The sequence below is a fragment of the Acomys minous genome, assembly GCF_964271855.1.
Source record: "Acomys minous genome assembly, chromosome: 1".
Taxonomy (NCBI): Eukaryota; Metazoa; Chordata; class Mammalia; order Rodentia; family Muridae; genus Acomys; species Acomys minous.
The window spans coordinates 107,235,194-107,261,208 of record NC_140483.1 but is presented as its reverse complement, the minus strand read 5'-3'; the positions used below and the strand labels follow the sequence as shown (position 1 = coordinate 107,261,208).

The window sequence follows — 26,015 nt, the reverse complement described above, 5'->3', positions numbered from 1 at the left end:
AAGCACAGTTTATAATTCTTAGGTATTAAATTGTTAGTGATGATCTCGAAAAAACCTAAGAAGTTAACACCATATGCTGCTATAACATAATACTTTCATATTTGGTTGAGAGTGTTCTATTTATCAACATGAGTGGTGATTAATGAGCATTTGTGGCATTGTTTGTATTACTGAACTATATAATTCTTTGTATTTTTCTGTATGAGTATTACATTTAAGAATTCAGAGAAGATCCCTGCCCTGGGCACTAACCAAGGACAACACAAGTAGTAAACATCGAACCCCTACTCTGATCTACCAAATGGAGAGAACATTCTCCAGTTATATGGAGAGCAGGGACTGACTCTGACATGAACTCTGGTGCCCCATATTTGACCACCTCCCCTTGGTGGGGAGGCCTGATGGCACTCAAAGAAAGAATAAGCAGGCTACCAAGATGAGACTTGATAGCCTATGACCATATAGTGGGGGAGGAGGTCCCCTTTGGTCATAGACCTAGGGGAGGGGAATAGGGTGAGAACAGAAGGGAGTTAGGGAGGAATGGAAGGATACAAGTGATGGAATAACAATTGAGTTGTAATCTGAATAAATTAATTAAATAATAATTTAAAAAATCACTCACTTAACAAAAAGAATTCAGAGAAATAGCCTTACAATGTTCTTGACTTTCTAGTAGCTTAAAGTACTTTTACTTTTGTTCTTTGCTTTTGAACATAGTTGCATTATTAAAATATGCTACTATTTTTAAAAAGTTTATGTGTATATGTATCTGTGTATGTGTGCCTATGTGTATGACACAGACATATACCTATAAAGGCCAGAAAAGGGCATGAGAACCCCTAGAGCTGCAGTTAAAGGCAGCTGTGCGCCACTTGGTTCAGGTGCTGAGAGCCAAACTTAGGCTCTCTGCAAAGAGCTATGTCCACACTTGACTGCTGAGCTATCTCCCTGGTAAGTCATTTCTATGTGGAATGTCATTCAGCAGTTCGTGAAAGGTTTGCCTGGTCCCATAAGCCATATAGAAACACTCATATAATCTTCAGAGCATTGGCTGTGGCACTGACTCTAGTTTCCTATGCAACTGAATTCTGACAGAAACATTCTGCACCACATATAGATTTTCCTCAGCCATATAGTCATTTAACATTATTTGTTGAAATTTCACAAAAATCAAATTCTTTCCTCACCAACTGAAAATATCTTTGGGGCTGCTATCAGATGACACTCATTCTTAACTTTTCCCTCCATCAAGGCTAGCAATTTAATACCTAAGAATTACAAACTATGCTCTAATGAATCAAATCAGGTGTACAGAATTAGAAACCATTTCAAAGTATAATAATGCTGTCACCAGTCTATATATTGAAATTAATAGCTCTTCATTATTTTTACATATATTCAAGAAAACGAATGAGACTTAACTGAGGAAATCTGTCTAAACTAACTTCCCTAATGTTTTTCAATTGAGAGACAAACTAAATTAGCACAAGCACCAAGGACCTAGCAGAGTGAATGCCTTGCTTTTCTCTATTCATGACTGAGCCTCATTACTGCAAACTTACATGACAGTAGAAGGACTGAGAGCTCCACAGATAGACAGACCATGAGGCGGAGATTTCTGGTGGAAAGCTGGGTACCAATGACAAAACATACACCCGGGAACAGATGGTTCTGACAGTCGAGGCTGGCCTTGCTCATTTTCAGCCCTTCTTCATTTAAGACCCATGGGTTAAAGGGAAGTGTTTCTTGTATGTCTAACTCTGTTTTCATATTGCTTTTATTTTATGTGTCTGCTTTAAATCATTTGAGATGTGTTGATACTGCATGGGTGATTCAGGATATGACTAGCATGAGAAAATAAGTGTTTACACTGGAGAGTACCCATAGAATTCAAGGGACCATGCATGTAGATTTCAAAAGATGGGAGATGTGATGAAGTTGAATATTTTTATTCTCATTTCAGAGGTTTCAGCTACTTTTGTAAGTGTGTTTTTGATAAGACACGTGACTGTCTTAGGATTTCTACTGTTAGCATGAACACTGTGACCAAAGAGTAAGTTGAGGGGGAAAAGGTCGATTTGCCTTACACTTCCATATCGCTGTTCATTACTGAAGGAAGCTTTGACAGGAACTCAAACAGGGCAAGATCCTGGAGGCACAGAGACCACAGAAGGGTTTCTTGTTTGCTTTCTCTCCATGGCTTGTTCAGATTGCTTTGTTATAGAATCTATTACCACCGGCCTAAGGGTGGGCACATTCACAGTGATCTGGCCCTCCCATGTCAGACACTAATTAAGGAAATACACTACAGGCCTGTCTATAGGCTGATCTTATTGAGGCATTTTATCAATTGAGGCTCTCTCCTCTCTAGTAACTCTAACTTGTGTCTAACTGATGTAAAACTAACCAACATGAATAAATTAGGAAACATCCCATAAAAAGAGGGGTTTATTTTTTGGTACTTAGAGTTTCAAAGGGTCAGAGCCATGACTATCATTGTGGGAAGCATGGCAGACATGGCACTGGAATGGCAGCTGAAGGCTATTTGACACCTTTGCCTAGTAGCACAAGGCAGAGAGAGCTAACTTGGAATGGTGTGTACTTTTGAGACCTCAAAGCCTGCCCTCAGCAACATGACTCCTCCAATCCTTTCTCAACTGGTCTGTTGACCAAGGACCACATATTCAAATATTTGAGTCTATGAGAGTCATTTCCATTCAAACCACCATAGTTTCTCTCATTGTCCTGTCCTCTTCCTATGAAACCCTTCTTCTTCTTCTTCTTCTTCTTCTTCTTCTTCTTCTTCTTCTTCTTCTTCTTCTTCTTCTCCTCTTCCTCTTCCTCCTCCTCCTCCTTCTTCTTCCAAGTCCTCAAGTTATTTTCATGGTGTGTGTGTGTGACTGACTTTAGTTAGGTTTGTTTTAATGGTCATGGTTTTTTAGGCTATTTGCTGTAGCACAGAAATTTATCCATAGCTATAACATTTATAAAAGTGGCAGCATGTCTTACAGCAAGCACTAACTGTCAAAGTGTCCTCAGGGAGGGGTGGGTCGTCATGAGCCCCTCCCATGCCATATTGAAATGTTGATGATCCCAATCTTGCTCAAGTTTTATGTGTGCAGCCACAACTGCAGTGAATTCATGACTATAACAGCCACGCTACATGCAAAAAAAGTCTATTGTAGCATAGTTCTCTGTCCTTTACCCTCACCATATTTCTGTTCCTTTTTGTATAATGTCCCCTGAGCCTTGGTGGGGGCATTGATATAAGCATTCCATTTAGGGTCATGAATTCCACTATAACTGACTCTTGGCGCTTTGACCAGGTAAGGCTGTCAATGAATCTTCTGGCATAATTAAAGTTAGCCTGGAGGGAGGAAGTTTCAAGGTCAGTTTCTATTTGATTTCTGCATAAATTGCCCAAAGTGCCATATCCTCAGCAAGATGGCTTTATCATCAAGCTCTGGTGGGCAGCTTAGCAGATCTTCCAGAACTCCTGACCAACAATGTGTAGAGAAGTATTCCATATCTGCTACTATTATTTGGTTTTTAAGAACTTATGAGCCTCCGAGAGGATATTCACCGGTAGATTTTCTTATTGGTTTCCAGACATCTTTAGTGTTGGTCATCCCTCTCTGTCATAAACTCATATACGTCTTCCACTTAACCAGTTCCAGCTCCAGAATAAGAGTTCTTCCATTCTAGTTCGATGGCACTTACCCTAGTCAAAATGGCTTCCATTAAAAAAATAATAAATGACAACACATCATATGATCATGAGAGGAATTAGCTGTCATTATTCATTTTTGGTGTGAAGGGAAACTGATGTAGCCACTATGGAAACAAGTGTGGAGGCCCTTCAAAAGCTACAGTAAAACTTCCATATCACCCAGTTCCTACCACCCCTGAGCATATACACAAATGACCCCATATCCTATTAGACACATTGTACATTCATGTTCACTGCTACTCTTTTTACCATAGCTACAAAATGGGACCAGCTCGATGTCCATCTGAAGAATGGATAATGGAACTGTGGTACAGATGTATAATATAATTGTGTACAACAGTAAATAGAGACATAATCTGTAAGAAATAGATGAAGTGGAAATTACACTAAGGTAACCTAGGCCCAGAGAGACCAATGCCGCATGTGCTCTCTCATTTGCAGATACCAGCTGCAAGTCCTCGGTGTGCTGAATTTGAGGGTGACTGTAGAGGTTGGGGCTATAGACAGGTACAATATAAGGTTTAAGGAAGAAACCTAAAAACAAAGCTTAAAACATCTATAATTTTGAACGAGTCATCAAATGTTCTGAAAGAATTCTTATTTAACAACAAATTTGAAAACTCCCCTACAGCCTAGTGTAAAATGGATCCACCTAGTGTATTTGTAGAGTATTTTTAATACTAAAGCATGCAAGTACACTGAAACCCCCCCAAAAACACCTTTTAAAAAGGTGAGAAAAGAAAGAAAACTGACATGTATTGAACCTTAGTTTTTATATGAATTGTAAGATATTTTATAATCATTCTGGAAATGTGATGTGTGTGGTGGTTTAACTGGGAATTGACATCTATTGGTTTCTATGCTTGATTAATTAGTCTCCAGTCTGAGAAACCCTTTTGGAAGGATTTGGAAGTGCAACCTTGTTGTAGAAGGTGTGTCACTGGGCGTGGTCTTTGAGGTCCCAAATGCCCACGTCATTCCATGATTCGCAGTTTTAGCACTCCTGTCTCACTCCTCTTCTATCCTCTCAATAGAAGCTGTCAGCAACTGCTCCAGTGCCATGCCTCTCTACCTGGTTGCTGTGCCCCTCCCCAGGGGTGGCCATGGACTCTGCTAACCTCAGGAAACTTAAGCCCCAGGTTCAATGTTTGCATTTCAATTTTGCCTTGATCATGGCATCTTATCACAGAAATTTAAAAAAGGATTTAGGCATCACTTACCACGTGTGAACTTGAGTTGCTGGGCTTGAAAATGAATTGCTAGTTCCTCATTGTGCACATCTATGCGAAGCTGTAATCAGTAAATGTCTCCACTTTCTATATTACATTAATGTTGTCTCATGTACTTGGCCACCTGTTGCTGATGTACTACTCCATCTTAAAAAGAGTTAGAGTGGATTAACCAGGTCATTACATCTTAATTTAATAACGAACATTACTGTAGAATGATTGTGTATAAGTATCTATTAGGTGTGTTTTGAAAATATTTTTAATTTTTTACATATACACTTATATTATTAAACACATATAAAGTAAACTACAGACAGTAAGAACCACAAAACCATCAGGAATTATATTAATGTTACATTCACAGTGATTTGGCTATATTTTTTTGGTAGCCTTGAAGAAAACATATTTCCTCTCTTGGTGAGGCTAAACTCTGCTAAGACAGGGTAAACACCTCCTCAAAAGTTCCTGCCTCACAAATATGTCTGTCAGATATATTGGTCCAGAAGGCTGAAGATGATGCTCCAACGTTATAGAGAGTTTGGGTGACTGTGCAGGCAGCAAACTGTCTCTGCCTTTTTTTTTTTTTTTTTACACTTTGGAAGCTGCTAATCTGCATTTCCTGTTTACTCGGGTAATTAATTTTATTCTTTCCCAAGTCTCTAATGGAGTTGAAGACCAGGTAGTTTAGTTTTACACTTAAGCTTACTTGTTTAGGGGTTAAGATGTTTTTAGGTCTAACTAGACATTTTCAGTTGATAGAGATGAGATGTTAGGTGTGTCTTTTTAACCCTGATGTGTGTATGTTTGGGTGGGGCAGGGTTAGAAAGGTGAAGCGTGCAGGGATTGTCTGCACTGACTGTGCAGGAGAGCAGATACTAGCAATGCTTAGGCTTTAATTTCAGAAACCACTAGAAGTATGGGGTACCACCCACATCACATGAACAGAGGTTACCTCGTGACAAACATGGCTTGTTCTACTGCACAGTGCTCTGGCATTGTATTTTGATTGACCTTAAGCTATTAAATAAACTGTATATAATCAAAAAAGCAACCAAGATAATGTGTATTATTACTTTGATTTTATAAACTAACCTTTTAAAAATATTCACTTCACAAGAATATTTGAATAACAAGGTACACTCTAGCCTAATCTAAGGCTGTGAGCTCTACTTAGGAATGTCTCTACATCTATGACAGCTATATTTGTTACTTTTCTCACTGCTGTGACAAAATACCTGATAAGAACCAACTTAAAGGAGGCAATTATTTCATCTAATGGTGTGGGAGGGTGCAGTTCATTACATAAGTGAAGGCATCATGGAATTCACTGTGCTGTGATGTGAGTATAGGGCTGGGACTCCTCGCTTTACCACAGTCCGGGAAGCAGAGACAATACAGGAAGTGGAGTGAGACCATAAAACCTCAAGAACTATGTCCAGTGATGGACTTCCTCTCATTGGTTTCTGCCTCCCCAAGGTTCTAGAACCTCTCACAACAATGTCAACCATCCCTCATAAAGGGCATCTGACATTCATATTATAATAGAAGCAAAAAAAAAAACTATACTGTGAACAAATGCGCATATACATAGCATAAAAGGAGGGGTCATTCCACAATGCACTATGTAGCATAGGGAAAACACAAGAAAATAAGGAGAGAAAGGCACAGAGACACTAATACATTTGGGCAAGAAATCTGGTTTTAATAGAAACTTCAACTTGCTTTCATTATGTTTACATTGTGTTCCAAATTATTATCTATGAGGAAAGTCATCCAGAAAATTAAGGGAGGCATATATGATAAACATAAAAATTAGATATTTGACAGAATAAAATAAATATTACTTAGTAATTACATCAGGCATGTCTTCAGTCTCATAGTCAGCTATTAAAAGTAGAACAACTGTTCAAAACATACTGCCAAATTCCTTCAAAATGACTTGTTTTGAAATGTTGACTAAATAGCTTAGAACTGTATATCATCTTTAGTATAATTAAACATTGTTCAAACCAAAGAAATGGCTTTTCTGTGTATTCTGAGACATAAATTAAATGTGACATCCTCTTTCAAACTAGGGCACAGAATATTATCCATTGTTAGTAATTAAAATGATATTTTTTAGATTGTACCATTTATAGACAACTTTTTGCCTGGACCATTGCTTTTATCTAATTAAACTAGGAAGAACTTAGTCTTCATTCTTCTATGTTACATTATAAGTACTCATTAGTTTATTAGATGCTTGTACCTTGACAATTAGCATGTCTAGTTAATAAACTTAATGAGAGATTACATGGTTACTTCTCAGTACCTTTAATATCTTCAAGTTCTAGTGTGTACTCAAGCATGGAAAGAATAAGAATTCATCTAAACTCTATAACATGGAAGATGTCTAAAAATATATCACATTCTCCACCATTTCCCACTCTCCACTTCTCCTACATTTCAGTCCCGTTTTCATGTCTTTTATATCTCTCCAAGTCAATTGAATTAAAAAACCATAAAAATGCTAAATCCCTTGCTGATACTCCAGGGATGCTTTGCTTATTGCAAATGATGAGAAATGTTAACCTACTTATGATCATATGTATGATAAGATTTGAATCCTAGTCTATTGGAAGCATAAGTCATGCTTTTGCAAGTTCACTGATGAATTATGTAAAAATGACTGAATAGTCAATGTCTTCTGCACTCTAGTTGAAGCAGATACTTAATAAATTCTTTTTATTTCACATATAACTACATCTAGTGAGTATGTGTGTTTTAATGTGTGGGCATGCACATTATATGTATGGATATGTGTGCACATATGAATCTGCATATGGAGGCCCAAGAATAACATCTTTTTCAGTCCTCTCCGCCTTTTTATTGAGGCAAGGCCTTACATTCAAATCCAGAGGTCATGGATTCAGCCAATTTTAAATGCCAGCTTGTTCCAGGAATCCCCTGTCATCATGTCACATAGAGTGGGCTAGGATGATAAAGGTGAGCCATTGCATCCATTTGGCTTTAACCTGGGTGCTGAGGATCCAAATTCTGGTGCTCATGGTTGCACAGCCAATACTTGAGCCATTGACCTCTCTTGATCGCCCTTAATGGAATCCTCTACAATGAATGCTCCATGAAGAAAAAAAGTTTTTGAGTAGTTTTGATGAATGTCAAGTTAATTCCTTTTACTGTCCCATTTATGTCTTTTTAATAGACAGTTGTGCATTTTGACCCTTCAAAGAGCAGATATAGTATAATGTTGTCCAAAATCCTTGAGCAATAAACAAAATCGTAGATCATCTATCATAACACCCAGGCCTGGTGTTCCTAGAGCTGGAAAGAATTCTTTTGTACTCTTCCCCACTTTCTTTCTCTTTAAAACATGTCTTCCTTCATAGCTTTATATTTTCTCATTTTTCCTCATTTTCTTTTTCCACTTTTTTGGAATAAGACAATCATGTCCCACCTTCCTAGCAGTCACTATTCTCCCCTTTCTTTAGAGAACAATCCAGTCTCCCTTTCTGCCTCATGACTTGTTTAGGGGAATGACATTGCTTGTAATATTGTGAGGCCCCTGTTATAAATATGGCTTGTTATTTCATGTACACTACCATATGTAAATCTCCAGCTTTAGGACAATGAAATTTTCTATATTTTGTAGCATCATAATATAGTTTACACGGCTATTCAGTTGACCTCGTCTAACTCACACTGAGCCTCAAACACTAACTGCAAACTAGATGGGGGTCTTCCCAGGATATGATCCTCTATATTTGATTAAAAAAAAACTTTAAAATTGAAAGTGATTGGGCTACAGAATGATAAACTACACAGTGTTAAGATGTAAAATGCCACTGTCATTCTGTACATATTGTAGGTGCAAGTTTGATATTAATTGTGATTAATTTTCTTGAGGAACAGGATAAGCTAACAGAAATTTTTAATTTTGGTCTAGATCTAGTGTATTACCTCTTTTTCTTTCAATTGTACAGGTTCTGCTGATCTTCTTTGTGTCCCATGCTCTTCTTGTCCTACCCTGGCCTACTCTGGTATGTTTGCTCAGGGCATTTAATACCAATGACAGGTAATTGTAGTCATTCTCTGAAATTGCTCATAGCTTAGATTGTTTAAAATACATATTGCTTATGATTGCATGAGAGAGAACATTTGTTCAAGTTGTCTTCCTTCTTTCCTTCCCTTCCACTTCTCTGTTCCCTGTTTTTGGACAAATAACTTCTAGAATCTAACTTTAGAATCTAGATAGGTACGAGCTGAAACCACACTTCCCAACTGTGCTAGACTCCATGTTGCCATTGATTATCTCCTGGAGTTTCAGAACAGCAAACACTGCGTTCTGTGAAGTGTGTGCTTTCTGGTGTGCGAAAACTGTACACCAGACATTTTAAAATATAATAAAGTTCAGAATTATCTTTTCTTGACATATCTCAGAAAGAAGCAAGTAAGTTGTGTTTCCCCTTCATATCCTCTGAGTTGCAAAATGTCAAATTAGAAAAAAACTTTGAACTATTCTACCTCTCTCTTCACCCATGGGTGCACTCTCACATGTGGCTATTCAGAGTCACTGTGGGCCCTGGAAAAGGGGGTCTCTCAGCAGCTGGAGTCTCCTGTGGTTGTTCTTGGGTTTTGTTCTGCCCTAGCTACTCATTGACATGTGAATTCCATATTAGGAAATCACTTGAAGAAAATCTTTTCAATGCATTTTATATAGCTATCATAATAGTCCATTCTTCTCCATATGTTTTAAATAAAATATGAAAAGTTATACTGCAAAACATGAGAAAGTTTTTATAGCAAACGTGGAAAGCATATAAAAGTAGAAACAATCTAGTTTCCAATAACAGAAGTTAATTTTAAATTTATACATTTACATACTAGAGAACTTTGATTCTATTAAGAAGCATCAGATATATAAATGAACATTCGGTCAAGTGGTGGTGGCACACGCCTTTAATCCCAGCACCCGGAAGACAGACACAGGTGGATCGCTGTGAGTTCGAGGCCAGCCTGGTCTACAAAGCGAGTCAAGGACAGCCAAGGCTACACATAGAAACCCTGTCTTGAAAAGCAAAACAAAAGAAAACAAGAACATTTATATATTTAGAATACATAAACACACAAATACACACATACATACACACGTACATCCTGATTTTGATGTAAAGATTTTTTTTCAGTATTTTTATAAAAAGAGATCAAGTCATAGGATGGGATGTTAAATGTAAACTAATTTTTGTTATGTAAAATATGGACACAAACATAAAAATTCATATTTATTGAATATAAATGATTAGAAAAATATCGTTAATGTTGTGTTTTGTAATATGACAATTGCTTTTGTTTTTTCTATCATATTTATGTAATGAAAAGATATTATATAAGTTATAAAACTCCTTAAAATCTTTTGTTTGAAAATGTGGTAAAAACAAATCCTATTTTTCTTGCTCTCAGCTTTGAGCCCTTCCCAGTATTCTTTGTGTTTCAGTCCATTTTCACTTGTCTTCCCCAGAATGACTTTACCATTAGATCCACAACTGTCAAGGCCATTTCATCTTTCAAATGTTCTTTGCATGGTACATAGTCATACTGCCCTTCATTCCAAGAGCTCCTAGAAACTCTGTCACTCTGCTTTTTAATATCTAATAAGTGGATTTGGAAATATGCCAGAAAATAGCACATCACAATTGTGGGTGGCACGCCAAACTGTTTTGTTTACCACTAAGGAATGTATGGAAGGGGGGAAAGGTATAGACAGAATAGATAATGAACAATCTTCTGGACAAAATCCTGATGGTTAAGCATTGTTAGAATAAGTCCATGCACCGGACAATTCTTACTGAGGGTCGAGAGAGTGGTAGTCGAGGGTGATAGTAATTAGTCAAATAGAGGAGTTACCTGGGCTTTATTAGACTAAATAATGAATTCTGGGTAAAGAAGAAAGAGGCGCCAGGCATGGTGGCACACACCTTTACTCCCAGCACTCAGGGAGGCAGAGTCAGGTGGATGTGAGTTCAAGATCAAGCTGGTTTACAAAGCAAGTCAAGGACAGCCAAGCTGCCAAGGCTACAGGAAAACCTTGTTTTGAAAAACTAAAAAAGAAAAGAAAAAAATGGATTGCTCTGCAGTCCTTTCTCCCTTTGTTCCTTCTCTCTCATTAAATAAATATTTATTGAAAATTTTGCTGAATGCAAAGCATTTCTTCAAGTCCTGTGAGCAGTGTGGAGATTGATAATTTCCTTCCAAAATGTTTCTGTCATAATTGGTGAACCAAAAAAATACTAGATATAATTATGACATGAAGCATAAAAATACAAAATAACAATCCAATCAGAATTTTATGCAGATACCAGAACTTACATACTATTAGAAACATGTGGTTAATGTAGGTAAGACCAGTGTGTGCTAAGATCATTGCCATAGGAGGACATTATACAGAGTAGAAGAAGGCACTGAAGTCCTAGTCTCTCCTTCTGATGTGCGGCTCTATCCATGCGTTGTTGAATGCATTTTCCTTTCTTTCTCTTCTACAGGTCTGTCTGTGAAACAGGCAAAGGAAGTTGCCAGTGACCCTTAAGGAGAAGATAGCTGAATGGATCCTTACATATGTATAGTCCCAATTTGATAGACTAAATGTAATCTCTAAAGAAATGTTATTTTTCTAATATCAATAATAAACAAGCATTCGTGAATGAGGGAGTGCACCTATGTATAGTCCAAGAACACTAATTCAGGCAGAGGAGTCTGTTGGTCATCAAATCTGATACCTTTTGATCTCATCAGTGTCTTGGGTTTTTGTTACTTTATATGTAGTTATTAAATTAATGTTTGATATATTAAGTATTGCCTGATTCAAATACTTAAACATTTCTGGATTTTAACTTATCTAGGGTTTCCTACTTCTATTTTTATAATAGGATCTCATCTTTTGGATTACAAAGCATTACAGTTGCCCACATATGCCAAGATACAGCATTAGTCCTGGGCAGCAGTTGACTGTTCAGTGTAAACTCTCTGAAACAGGAAGAAGTTTATCCCCCACCATTGCCCTAACATGATCATATTCACCCATACATATTAAAATATGACTGATATGTTACTTCAGTAAAACAAAACAATGAATAATGAAATGCATGCCCTCAGAGCATTTGCAAGGAAAATCACTTGATCATTTATGCAATTATTAAGGCACATTAAGATTATCCAGTTTAAATCTGATGAATGTTTACTCTTGGAATGTTCTATATATTGATTCTAAATTAATGAATTTCAGTCAATCTATTGATTGTATCTGATTTTTTTTTAAATTTTACTTGTCTTAATGCAAGGGATTTTGGTGGGCTTTAATGCATTAAGGCTAAATTAAACAATTCTTTGCACAGCTACAAAAGAAACTGTGTAGCTATTAAAGACTACACATAGCTAAGAAATAAACAATCACTTAAGACTTCTGAATTAAGTCTTGTTCATAAATATAAATAACAAAATTATAAATTATGTAATAAAATTTCTTACATTATTGTTTTCTTGTATGATAAAAATAATTTTAGTAATAGCTATTTTTACTGATATAAATAAAGGTTCATGTATTAATTGCTGTTTATGAATGTGACAGAATAACTGAGTACAATCAGCTTAAGGGAGAAAAGCACCATTTTGGTCCATGGTTCTGGAGGTTTCAGAGCATGGTCTATTGGTTACTTTGCTGCTGGCCTGGGATGAAGAAGATTGTCATGGCAGAAGAAGTATATGACATGAGATCATTCAATTCATGAAGTCCCAGAAGGATAGAGAGTGAGAGGCAGGAATAAGAGATCCTTTCAGGCACCACTTCCTCCAGCCATGCCCAGCTTTGCAGCTTTTACTGCACTGAGATAACTGAGATAGTCTACTGTGGGTTATAGAATTCAACAATACATTATACCATCAATTTAGGTCTGACAACTTGAGATTCAATTGCTTCTCAAAAACTTCACCTCTGAAAATTTTATTGGGAACCCTACAAGTCTTGGAGAGGGGACACTATTTATCCAAATTATAACAGCTGAGAAAACAGTGAGTTTTAAAGCAGAAAACATGAAGGCAAGAAACTAAGTTTACAGGATCAGGATATTTCTTATTTAAAATTCTGCATCATGAATTGAAACGTCAAAAAGATTCAACTGAGGTCTCAAAATATTTTCCTTGTTAGACATTTTTCTCTGTTTAAAACATGTCACTAATAATTGTCACTAATAATGTGTATTTCTGAGAGCGTCATTCTCTTCCAACAATGATTTGGTCAGACTTGGTCCTCTACTTGCCAATTGACATTTCCTCAAGACTATCAGCCTCGTTGTCCCACATGAATCTCTAGATTCACATACACCAGGATGTGAGAATAGATATTTCTGAAAGCACCATAGAAAATAGGCCACATCATGTACCAAGTGAAAGGTAAGGACAGATGCCAATCAAGAACCAACTTCTTCAAACAAAAGAGAGTCTAGTATGGGCTAAGTGAGAGAGTGCTTTGAAGACAGAATGGATGAATAGAAACTGGGAGAGCTGGGGGTTTGAGTAGAATCAGGGAAATAGAAATTTCAAAAAGTAGGAATGAAAAAGGATGATTATAGTTGGCCATGGTGGCACCCTCTGTAATCCCAGCACTCAGGAAAGCAAAGGCAGGTGGATCTCCACAATTAGGAGTCAAGCCCAGCCTGGTCTACAAAGCAAGGCTTCATAGAAAAATTTGAAATTTCTTGAAAAAAATTTAAAGAAGCAAAGAGAGAAAGAGTAAATAAAAAACATTATTTGGTCCAGGTTAAACTCACCTGACCTTGCTCATGGGTGTTTCCAAAGTTACATGTCTACGCTATGACAGAGACAGGCAGACAATTGCTCTGCCTTAGGTTCTACCTAGAACAGGCAATGAATTCTTTTGGAAGCTTTGAGCTTTCATAGGCAGAAACCTGGCGGGCTGGATTAGGATCTTAAGCATATGATTTTGTGCTATGACACTCTACATTAGAATTTTTCACATCTTTAAAAATACACAGAAGGGAATATGGAATCATTTGTGCTAAAACTCCATGCTTTTCAGAGGCCAGGGATGGCTTCCGCTGGTGAGAAAACTCAGAGAACCCATCTTTATGTTCTCCACCCCTCTGTCTTTCATCTCTGTGTATGCCTTTACTCACTTTCAGAGCCTAAGGCTTGTGAACAGTGAGGAAACTTCTCTTGGTGGCTTTCTTTATCTTACCTTCCAGGCATCTCTCACAGAACCCAGGCTCAATATCTGTTATCAATTTGGCCTCTTTTGAGTTTTTAACACAGCTCCTGAATTCCTGAAATAGAACTACTTGAAAAGAGGAATGAGAAACAACAATAACAACAACAACAAACACAATCTGAGGCAATCTTAGTGTTAGAAAATCTAGGGAAGAGAACAGGAATGACAGACACAAGCAATGTCAAAAGAATATAAGAGATGGAAGAGAGACTCTCAAGTGCAGAATATACTATTGAAGTTATTGATACATCAGTCAAAGAAAATGTTAAACTGAAAAGTTCCTCACACAAACAGCCAAGCAATCTGGGACACTATAAAAACACCAAACCTAAGAGTAATATGACTAGAAGAAGAAGAAGACTCTGAGCTCCATGGCCTAGAAAACAGTTTCAACAAAATCATAGAAGAAAACTTCCCCAATCTAAAGAAAGAAATGCCCATCAACACACAAGAATGTTACAGAACTCTAAATAGATTGGAACACAAAAGAAAATCCTCCTCCTACATAATATCAAAACATTAAATGTATAGAACAAAAAGAAAGAATATTAAAAGTTGCAAGAGAAAAATGCCAAGTCACATATAAAAGCAAACCTATCAGGATCACACCAGACTTGGCAACAGAGAGTGAAAGCCAGAAGAGCCTGGACAGATGTCATGCAGACACAAAGACACTACAGATGGCAACCCAGACTACTATACCCAACAAAACTTTCAATCACCATAGATGGAAAAAAAGAATATATTCCATGACAAAACCAAGTTTAATCAGTACCTAGCCACAAATCCAGATCTACAGAAGATACTACAAGGAAAACTCGAACTCAAAGAGGCTAACTAAACTCCCAGAAAGGCATAGAAAGTAAATAACCCATATCTGAAAAACCAAAAGAAAGGAAAGGATCTCTCTCTCTCTCTCTCGATCTCTCTCTCTCTCTCTCTCTCTCTCTCTCTCTCTCTCTCTCTCTCACACACACACACACACACACACACACACACACACACACACACACACACACTCCACCAACATCAACATAAAAACAAAAATAAACAAACAAAAAACCAGGAACTAACAACCACTGGTCATTAATATCTCTCAACATCAATGGCCTCAACTCCCCAATAATAAGATACAGGCTGACAGAATGGATGCCACAATAGGACCCATCATTCTGTTGCATACAAGAGACACACCTCAACAAAAAAGATAGATATTACCTCAGTGTAAAGGGTTGGAAAAAGGTATTCCAAGAAAATGGACCCAAGAAGAAAGCTGGAGTAGCCATCCTATCATCTAATAAAATAGACTTTCAACAAAAACTAATCAAAAGAGAAGTGGAAGGACTCTTAATACTCTTCAAAAGGAAATATAGACATCTCAATCCTGAACATCTATGCTCCAAATTTAGAAGCACCCAAATTCATCAAAGAAACACTACTAAAGCTTAAGTCATATATCAGTCCCTACACTTTAATAATGGGAGACTTCAACACCCCACTCTCCCTAATAGATAGATCATTGAGACAGAAGACAAATGAAGTAGTAATGAAACTAATAAACATCGTGAATGAAACGAACCTAACATATATCTACAGAACATTCCACCCAAACACAAAGGAATATATCTACTTCTCAGCACCTCATAGAACATTCTCCAAAATTGACCATATTCTTGGCCACAAAGCAAACCTTAACAGAAGCAAGAAGATCAAAATAACCCCTTGCATTTTATCAGACCACCAAGGGTTAAAACTGGAGCTCAACAACAAGAGAAAGCTTAAAAACTTATAGAAACTGAACAACTATCTACCCAATGACTGCTGTGTCAGGGATGAAATAAAAAAAGAAATAAAAGACTTCACAGAATTAAATGAAAATGAAAGAAAATTTACCAAAATGTATGGAACACAGTAAAAGACGTGCTGAGCAGAAAGTTCATAGCAATAAGTTCCTTCATAAAGAAATTGGAGAGATCCCATACTAGCAACTTAATAGCACTCCTGAAAGCTCTAGAACAAAAAGAAACAGATACATCTAAGAGGAGTAGATAGCTATAAATCATCAAACTCAGGGCTACAATCAATAAATTAGAAACAAAGACAACAATTCAAATAATCAATAAGACCAAGAACTGGTTCTTTGAGAAAATCAGCAAAATAGAAAAACTTTTAGCCAAACTAACTGAAAGGCCAAAAGTAAGTACTCAAATCAACAAAATCAGAAATAAAAAGGGAGACATAACAATGGATATTGAGGAAGTCCAAAGAATCATCAGGTCCTACTTAAAAAGCCTATATGCCAAAAAAAAAAAAAATATATTGAAACTCTAAATGAAAGGGACAATTTTCTTGATAGCTACCAATTACCAAAATTGAATGAAGATCAGGTAAACAAACTAAATAATCCTATATCTCCTAAGGAAATAAAAGTTGTCTCCAAAAGTCTCTCCCCCTAAAAAAAAGCCCAGGATGAGATGGAATCAGTGCATAAATCTACCAGATCTTCAAAGACGAACTAATACTAATTCTCTAGACTATTGCACAAAATAGAAACCAAAGGAATACTACCAAACTCATTCCATGAGACCACAGTCACCTTAATATCTAAGCCACACAATGATCCAACAAGGAGAATTTCAAACCAATTTCCCTTATGAACAATATAAAAATACTCAATAAAATACTTGCAAACTGAATCCAAGAACACGTCAAAGATATCATTCAACATGAACAAGTAGGATTCATCACAAGCATGCAGAGGTGGTTCAATACATAGAAATTTATCAGTATAATCTATCTTATAAACAAACTGAAAGAAAATAAGCAACATGATCATCTCAGATGCTGAAACACTATTTGACAAAATCCAACACTCATTAATTGTAAAAGTCTTGGAGAGATTGGGGAATCAAGGCATATAACTAAGCATAGTAAAGGCAATATACAACAAACCTATATCCAACATGAAATTAAATGAAGAGAAACTCAAATCAATTCCATTGAAATCTGGGACAAGACAAGCTGCCCACTCTTTCTATATCTTCTCAATATAGTACTTGAAGTTCTAGGTGGAACAATAAGACAACTAAAAGAGATCAAAAGGATACAAATTGGAAATAAAGATCATTATTTGTAGATGATATAATAGTATACATAAGTGACCCCACAAATTCTACCAAGGAACACCTATAGTGGATAAACACCTTCAGCAACGTGGTTGGATTCAAAATCAATTTTTTAAAATTGGTAGCTTTCCCTTATACAAAAAGACAAATAAGCTGGGAAAAATTAGGAAACAACATCCTTCAAAATAGCCACAAAATATATAAAGTATTGGTGTAACTCTAACCAAGTAAGTGAAAGACCTGTGTGAAAAAAATTTCAAGTCTCTGAAGAAAGAAATTGAAGATGATATCAGAAGATGGAAAGATCTCCCATGATCATGTATTAGTAGGATTAATATTGTAAAAATGGCTATCTTACCAAAAGCAATCTACAGATTCAATACAATTCCCATCAAAATCCCAATGCAGTTCTTTTTTAAAATTTTTTATTTTTTTCTTTTAATTTTATTAATTTATTCAGACGACAACTCAATTGTTATCCCATCACTTGTATTCTCCCATTCCTCTCTCCCACCCTATTCCCCTCCCCTAGGTCTAAGATTGAGGGGGAGCTCCTCCCTCACTATATGGTCATAGGTTATCAAGTCTCATCTTGGTAGCCTGATTTTTCTTTCTTTGGGTGCCATCAGGCCTCCTCACCAAGGAGAGGTAGTCAAATATGGAGCACCCTAGTTCATGTCCAATCAGTCCCTGCTCTCCACTTAACTGTGGAGAATGTCCTGTCCATTGGGAAGATCAGAGTTGGGGTTTGATGTTTACTACTTGTATTGTCCTTGGATAGTACAATAGTTTGAGCAGAGTGCCATGGGCCCCAATCCACCTATCATGATGTTCTTCTTGTAGGTTTCTAGGATGACCTGGGTCCTTCTATTTCCGCATCGCCTATATTTCTCTTACCTAGAGCCTCAGTAGGATTTCCTCACATCTATTCCAATCTCCTGGTAAGTGAAGACTTTTGTGGGACAAAGAATGGCTGAGAAACACTTAAAGAAATGCTCAACATCTTTAGTCATCAGAGAAATGCAAATCAAAACGACTCTGAGATTCCGTCTTACACCCATGAGAATGACTAAGATGAAAAATTCAAGTGACACCACATGCTGGTGAGGATATGGAGAAAGAAGAGCACTCCTTCATTGCTGGTGGCAATGCAAACTTGTACAACCACTTTGGAAATCTATCTGGTGCTTTCTCAGAAAACTGGGAATATGACTTCCTCAATACCCAGCTATTCCACTCCTTGGAATATACCCAGAAAATGTTCCACCACACAACAAAGACATATGCTCAAACCCTGTTCTTAGAAGCCTTATTCATAATGGTCAGAACCTGGACACAGCCTAAATGTCCCTCAGTTGAAGAGTGGATAAAGAAACTGTGGTACATTTGCACTATGTAATACTACTCAGCTATTAAAAACAAGGAAATCCCAAAAATTGCCAACAAATGGATGGGACTAGAAATGATCATAACAAGTGAGTTAACCCAGAATCAGAAAGACTCATGGTGGTATATACCCAATGCAATTCTTTACAGATCTTTGATGAACAATTCGTACCTTCATTTGGAAAATCAAAAAATCCCAAATAGCTAAGACAATCCTATACAATAAAAGATCTTCTGCAAGCATCCTCATCCTTGATAGCAAGTTGTACTATAGAGCAACAGTAAAAAAAAAAAAAAAAAAGACAGGGTACTGGTAGGCAAAGAGACAGATGGATCAATGGAATAGAATTGAAGACACAGAAATAAACCCACATACCTACGGATTTTTGACAAAGAAGCCATAACCACACAAGGAAAAAAGGTAGCATCTTCAATAAGTAGTGCTGTTCTAACTGGATGTCTACTTGTAAAAAGAATGCAAATAGACCCATATTTATCACCTTGCACAAAACTAAAGTCCAAGACCTAAACATAAAACCAGACACACTAAATCTGTTAGAAGGAAAAGTGGGGAAAAGGCTTGAGCTCATTGGGACAGGAGATAGCTTCCTGAACAGAACACAATAGCTCAGGCTCTAAGATCAACAATTAATAAATGTGACCTCATAAAACTGAAAAGCTTCTGTAAGGCAAAGGTCACTGTCAACAAAACCAAGCAACAGGCTACAGACTGGGAAAACATCTTCACTAACCCCACATCTGACCAAGGGCTAATATCAAAAATATAAAAAGAACTCAAGAAATTAAACACTACTAAACCAAATAATACATTAAAAATGAGGTACATAACTGATCAGAGAATTCTCAACAGAGAAATATCTAGTGGCTGAGAAACACTTAAAGAAATGATCAATGACATGGGAGCAGGTGAGCCGGCCCTGCCCTGCGGACATGGGAGCAAGAGAGTGGGCTCTGTCTTGAGGAAAAAGGAGTAGATGCGCTGGCCCTGCCCTGAGACACAGGAACAGGAGAGCTGGCCCTGCCATGATGATATGTGAGAAAGAGAGCAAGCCCTGCCTTGAGGGCAAGGGAGTGGCTCTGATCCAGGGCTCTGAGTGAACCTCACTCCAACATCTACCCCATGTATGACCTGCTAGATAGAATACATGAAGGGACCAGATCTGCAGATTCAAAGATTAAGAATCTCCTTGACACATGGCAACAATAGGATATCCGACAACAGTCCCAGTCAGGATCCAGTAACAATAGTGTAGGCCTCCAACCAGACTCATGGCTCTTAGCAATGAACATTTGAAAGTAAACATAGGTTAACAAAAGGCTATACTATGTGATACACTACAGCTTCTGTGACAAGATTTTTTGTTTGTCTGTTTTATTTTACTGGGGGGAGGAGAGGGATTTTGGTGCATTAATGTGTAAATCATAGACATTCAATAAACGTTAAAAAAAAAAAAAGAAGTGCTCAATGTCCCTAGTAATCAGGGGACTGCAAATCAAAACTCTGAGATACCATCTTACACCTATCAGAATGGCTAAGACCAAAATCTCAAGTGACAGCACATGCTGGTAAGGATATAAGGAAAGGGAAATACTCCCCCATTGCTGATGTGAGTACAAACTTGTAAAAAAAAAAAAAAAAAAAAAAACTTTGGAAATCAATCTGCTGCTTTCTCAGAAAACTGAGAATAGTGATACCTCAAAATGCAGCCATACCCCTCCTGGGAATATACCAAAAGATACTCAGCCATACAACAAAGACATTTGCTCATAGCAGCTTTATTCATAATAGTTAGAATCTGGAAATAACCTACATGTTTCTCAACTGAAGAATGGATAAAGAAACTGTGGTACATTTACACAATGAAATACTACTCAGCTACTAAAAACAAGGAAATCTTGAAATTTTCTGGCAAATGGATGGAACTAGAAAAGATCATCCTGAGTGAGATAACCCCGACCCAGAAAGACACACATGGTACATACTCACTTATGAGCAGGTATTAATTACATAATACAGGATAACCACACTACAATACACAGACCTAAAGAAACTAACAAGGAGGACCCTAAGGAGAATACTTAATTCTCATTCAAAAGAGCAAATAGAATAGACCCCGGAAGCAGTTGAAGAGAAAGAACAGGAAGGGAGCCTACCATAGAGGTCCTCTGAGGGACTGCACCCAGCAGGAGATCCAAGCAGATGCTGGGACACACAGCCAAATTCCATCATGGAGCACAGGGAGTCTTATGAAGGAGTTGAGGAATACAGGGACCTGGAGGGGGTTAGGAGCTCCACCAGGAGACCAATGGAGCCAACAAATCCAGGCAGAGGAGGAGGGTGCTGAAGAGACTGATGCGCCAACGAAGGACCACGCACCGTGTGGACATAGACCCTCTAGTCAGATGTAGAGGATAAGCAGGAAATCTTCTTGTGGATCTCATAATATGGGGCATAGGGACTACTTCTGACATGGACTCTGCCCCCTCCCACACATTGGTCCCTTCCCCCTAGCAGGGCAGCCTTGCCAGGCCACAGAGGAAAGGGATCCAGGTAGTCCAGATGAGACTTGATAGGCTCAAGTCAGATGTTAGGCAAGGAAGGCTCCCCCTTTCTGAGGACTAGGGGAGGGAGGAAGAGAGTACAAGGGAGGGAGAGTGGGACCAGGAAGTGATTAGGGAAGGTCCTATAATAGGGATGTAGACTGAACAAATTACAAATTAAAAATTAGAAGAAAAAAACCAATACCATCCAAGCAAGGTAGTGCACACCTTTAATCCCAGCACTCGGGAGGCTAGGGCAGGCAGATCTCTGAGTTAGAGCCAGCTGCAGTACACCCAGGGCTACACAGGAATCCTGTATCAAAACAAAGCAAAACAAAACAACAACAACAACAACAACAAAAAATAACAACAGCAAGAAGACAAAAATAATTAAAAAAAAAAAAAAAGAAAGAAAACTCAACATGAAACTAGCTTCTTGAGAGGCTTCTGAAGATTCCCCACTTAAATGTGTTGTTACTGTATAACAATAGCTTTAGGCCTTTGGTCCTCATGGCCTCTGCATGTCCCAGAAAGCATTGTTGTAGCCTCTGACCTTCCAGACATGAAGTCCAGACCCTTCATTCTTGCCACTCTTGAGGGCATCATAGTTTAGAGAGGGAGAAATTTATAATGATTCATTGTAAGCAAAATGCATTAACCTGTAATGATTTGTAGCCAGAGTTTCATGAGAAGCATTGAAGAGCAGCTACTAACACATTGGGGACCTGGACCTAACAGGGGTTAGAGGCCAATGAAAGGATGACTTCTGGTGGGTTGTGGGTTAAGCAAGATACCCTTGAAGCAATACAGCTCTGCTGTTTTTCTGAAGATGAGAAGGAGATAAGAGGTCAATGATGGCAAGTCTAAAGAGGTGTGGTGACAAATGAAGGAATCTTGTGTGAGAGATGAGTGAGCAGAGAGCAAAACAAAGTGTGCTGTGAATGGAAGACGGAACACACAGATTGAGATAATGAAGGGCCTATATTTGACCATGTCCCCTGGATGGAGAGGCCTTGTGGAACTCAGAGGAAGGATAGCAGGCTACCAAGAAGAGACTTGATACCCTATGAGCATATACAGGGGAAGGAGGTCTTCCTCAGTCACAGTCATAGGGGAGGGGACTAAGAGGAAAATAGAAGGGAGGGAGGAATGGGAGGATACAAGAGATGGGATAACAATTGAGATGTAATACGAATAAACTAACAAAATATATTTTAAAAATTTAAAAAGAGATAATGAAGGGCTTGGTTGGGTGGAGAGATGGAAGGAAGCTGGCCAAGAAGCTGGCCATCTTCTTCAGGTGGTCACAGGAGTCACACAGTCTTCAACTCTGAATGTTCATCCAAGTCAAGGAATCTCAAGTCTCTTATATGAGATTAGTATTCAGATGGATTGAAGTGACCACTCTGTGTTTAGAAGCTTTGCACTTGAGTAGCACTAGATGACTGCCATTACTAAAGAGCAAATAAAGATTGTCATCAGGGAAGAAGAGACTGGTATTTTCAGAGTTGGTTCGGTCACCTCAGAAGCCATAAATGTAATAGTAGAAGATAGAAGTGGGCAAGGTCAGCATGGGAAGGAATTAGAAGGCACTTGCAGAAGTTAAGATAAGATCATAAAGTTCTATTTGGTTTATTAATACCAAAATATGGCCAAAAAAGTCTAAATGCATTTGGAATATCCAACTAATGGCATCACAAGAGAAAACTAAAGATATATGAATAGCTTTTGTATATTTAATGCATGTAGCCTGTACGGCAAAGGTGAGTTGATAGGGTAATTGCCAAGTGCCTCTGGGGACTTTAGCTTGGGGTCTGGGAGTTTAGTTAGGTCAATAGTAGGAAAAGCAGAAGAAACATCCATTGTGCATATGTGGAGAGAGTTACCTAGGGGACTTTTGATCTAAGTTGCCCAGCAGAGCTGAAGGAAGATGGTTTTTGTTTATGTGCATACGTGAGCTTTTTCAGATCGATGAAATGGAGCCACATGCCTGAGCAGAAAGACCCTGTGGCATGAATGATGTTTTTCTAAGCATCCAGGTTTAAGAATCAGGTAAAAGAAGGAGACCTAATGAAGTAGTAGGAAGTCTGATAGAAAGAAGTTAAACAAAGAGTCTCACAAATACCATGAAAATGGACAATTGTGACTTGTATGCTGTTTTTGTAGTAGTTTTTCTTACATTCAAGTGTGACTTGGCACTTTTGTAACTTCGTCACTCCTAGAAAACACTTCCTTAAGTAATAGCTTTCCTTTTTGCTAGACACCTAGGAGAATATTTACTTTGGTAGAGTTTCCAGGGAGGATGCACACAAGGACGGTGACTGTTGTCACCAGAGAGCCCGCAGGAAACAGAACAAAGTCTGATGTTTGCTCTGTCCTTTTTTCTTTAGAAAAGGTAATAACTCCTTTCCAGAAGGCTTAGTTTCACTCTGCTTTGCCTCTCCCTTGCTACTTGAACACATCCATTTGTTTACAATCATGTTAGAATCTGAGGACACACATAGTCCTTCCATTCATTAGCTAGGTGGCTGTGGTGGGTATAACTCTGGCAAATAGGGCCATTATAACATATGTTAATTACAGGAGACCATACCTGAGGAGCATGTAATTTACACCACACATAATGAATCGTGGGCTTTGATCTCTTTGCAATCTAAAGCACAAAGAGAGTTCACTATTTGAGGTACAGGAAAGTTGAGGAGAATTTCAGATAGCAATGAAAGAGAAAGCAAAGGGTATTTTAAGAGGCTAGCATGTGTCGAGACCTAGAGACCAGGACAAGCATGAACAGTCAACCAACTGAAGAGCACAGTAGAGCGTAGCTGTAACAGGGCTGCAAGGCATTGCCAAGTGAAGAGGAGGAGAAGCTACTAGCAGCCAGATCACAAGGGCAGGTGCAAGATACACCCAGTCCAGAGGGGAAGGAAAACAAGGACAAGTTTTGAGCACATGAACAACATAATTTGTCTTTTAGGAATACAGTTTTGGGGCATAGTGAGGAAACTGATCATAAAGGGTAACGACTGGGTGCAGTAGGAATGGCCAGGGTGCTTACAGCCTCAAAAGTGGAGACCAAACTGCCCAAAGAAGGGAGGAATCTAGACAGCTAATTGATTAAAGATGAGAGAGAAAGGGTCATAGATATTGTTCAAATTTCTGGCCAGGACACCTGGTGGTGAAATATCTCTAAACGATGTGCAGATGTTCAGCTCAGCTCAGGATAGAGCCAAGATTTTAAATGTCATCCTTGTGCAGATGATCAAACAGAGCATAACAGAAGTCGAGGCAGCAGATGACGTCACCTGATGGGAGTCTGTGTGGAGGATAGTGGACAGGCATCCTAGGAAAACACTGGGATTTAGGAGATTAAAAAAGTGATTTCAAAGGTAAACATTTTATGGATACTTCACAGAGTGGGTGGTCCACACACTGCATCTAGGAAGCAGAAGGGCAAACGCCTTGAACCTCTACATCTCTGGTTCCCGTAAGCACAGCTGGATTTCAAGGGAAGACAAGTGTGGCCTCATTTGCGGAGCAACCTTTAGTAGTCTAGTTTAATTAGGCTATAGAAATTTCCTGTGGGTGGATGGAATAAAAACAGCTCTATTGGAATAGAGGAAGGCATGCAAGAAGCTTAGCATTTCCCTCATTTACTTCCTAAAAATGAGCTAAATTTCAGCCCATGAATGCTCACATCTACTTTGAGAGCACTAATTTATTTATTTTTTAGCAATGAAGGGACAATCAACTTCTTTAGAGGTTTAAAAAATTTGTCTGGCTGGCTTATCTCTGTGTAGTTTTTATATATTTGTTTACTTACTTATCTTTATCTTTGTGCATACATGCGGGTGTGTGTGTGTGTGTGTGTGTGTGTGTGTGTGTGTGTGTGTACTCACATTTAGGCATGTGTGAGTGTGTGGGCACATATACACAATAGCATGCATGTGGAGGTCAGAGGGCAGCATTGAATATCTGTCCTCACCTTGCATACTTGCATATTGTTTGAAACAGTGTCTGTTGTTCACTGATTTATACGCCAGGCTTGCTGACTAGCATTCTTCTCGGACTTCCACTGTCTCCACCTCCTATCTCCCTACAGGAACCCTGAATACACACTACTATTTCCAGCTCCACAAGCGTTCTGGGTATCCAAGCTCTGTTGTTCACTTTTGCATGTAAGCCTTTTACAGACTGGGTTCTAGCCTCTCTCTATAGTTTTAATTTGTTATATTTTTACACATCTTCTCTGTTTTCAAACTAATCAAACATAAATTTCCAGTATACAGAGAGCCACTGCGACTAGGTATGGACCTCGGAGAAGCCCTCTTTCTGATCCCAACTTCCAGTACCTGTTGGTTTTCAACTTGTGTTTTTTTTTTTCTGTTCTGCATCCTTCATGTGGTGCTTCTTGTCTTTAAGGTTTACAGACACCTCCCCCCCCCCTTCTCCTCTGGAAAATCAACATGTGAGCATCTGAAAAACAGTGGGGGCTGGGCATAAACACTTTATGATTTGCATGAAGAGCATTAAGTCCTCTCTATGGGAGGAATTGAATCACTAATTTAATAAGATAGAAACCACATAGAAATTTTTTAGATGTTGCTTAGTACATGCAAACAGGAGTATGCAGTCTCTTAGATGAAATGGCGAGCACGATTTCCATATGATTTACCTCCATATAACTTACAGTGGAGGTTTAGAGAGAGTTT

At 38.2% G+C, this 26,015-nt stretch overlaps 1 protein-coding gene across 8 annotated transcripts in view; it reads left to right on the top strand.

Moving 5' to 3' along the window:
- The window catches only part of LOC311598129 (uncharacterized protein C8orf34 homolog), a 413,498-nt gene extending 395,198 nt beyond the window's left edge, over positions 1-18,300 (top strand). For 4 of the 8 annotated variants that reach the window (XM_084783016.1, XM_084783017.1, XM_084783012.1 and 1 more), the window contains 2 exons: positions 8,940-8,996; positions 11,496-12,541. In XM_084783016.1, coding sequence (XP_084639142.1) covers positions 8,940-8,996; positions 11,496-11,539 — 101 coding nt within the window. In that variant the 3' untranslated portion in view covers positions 11,540-12,541. Of the gene's footprint in view, positions 1-8,939; positions 9,032-11,495; positions 12,542-18,201 lie in introns of those variants that run through there. The other 4 variants (XM_084783014.1, XM_084783011.1, XR_014779488.1 and 1 more) reach the window with 3 other exon arrangements.
- The last annotated feature ends 7,715 nt before the right edge of the window (positions 18,301-26,015 follow it).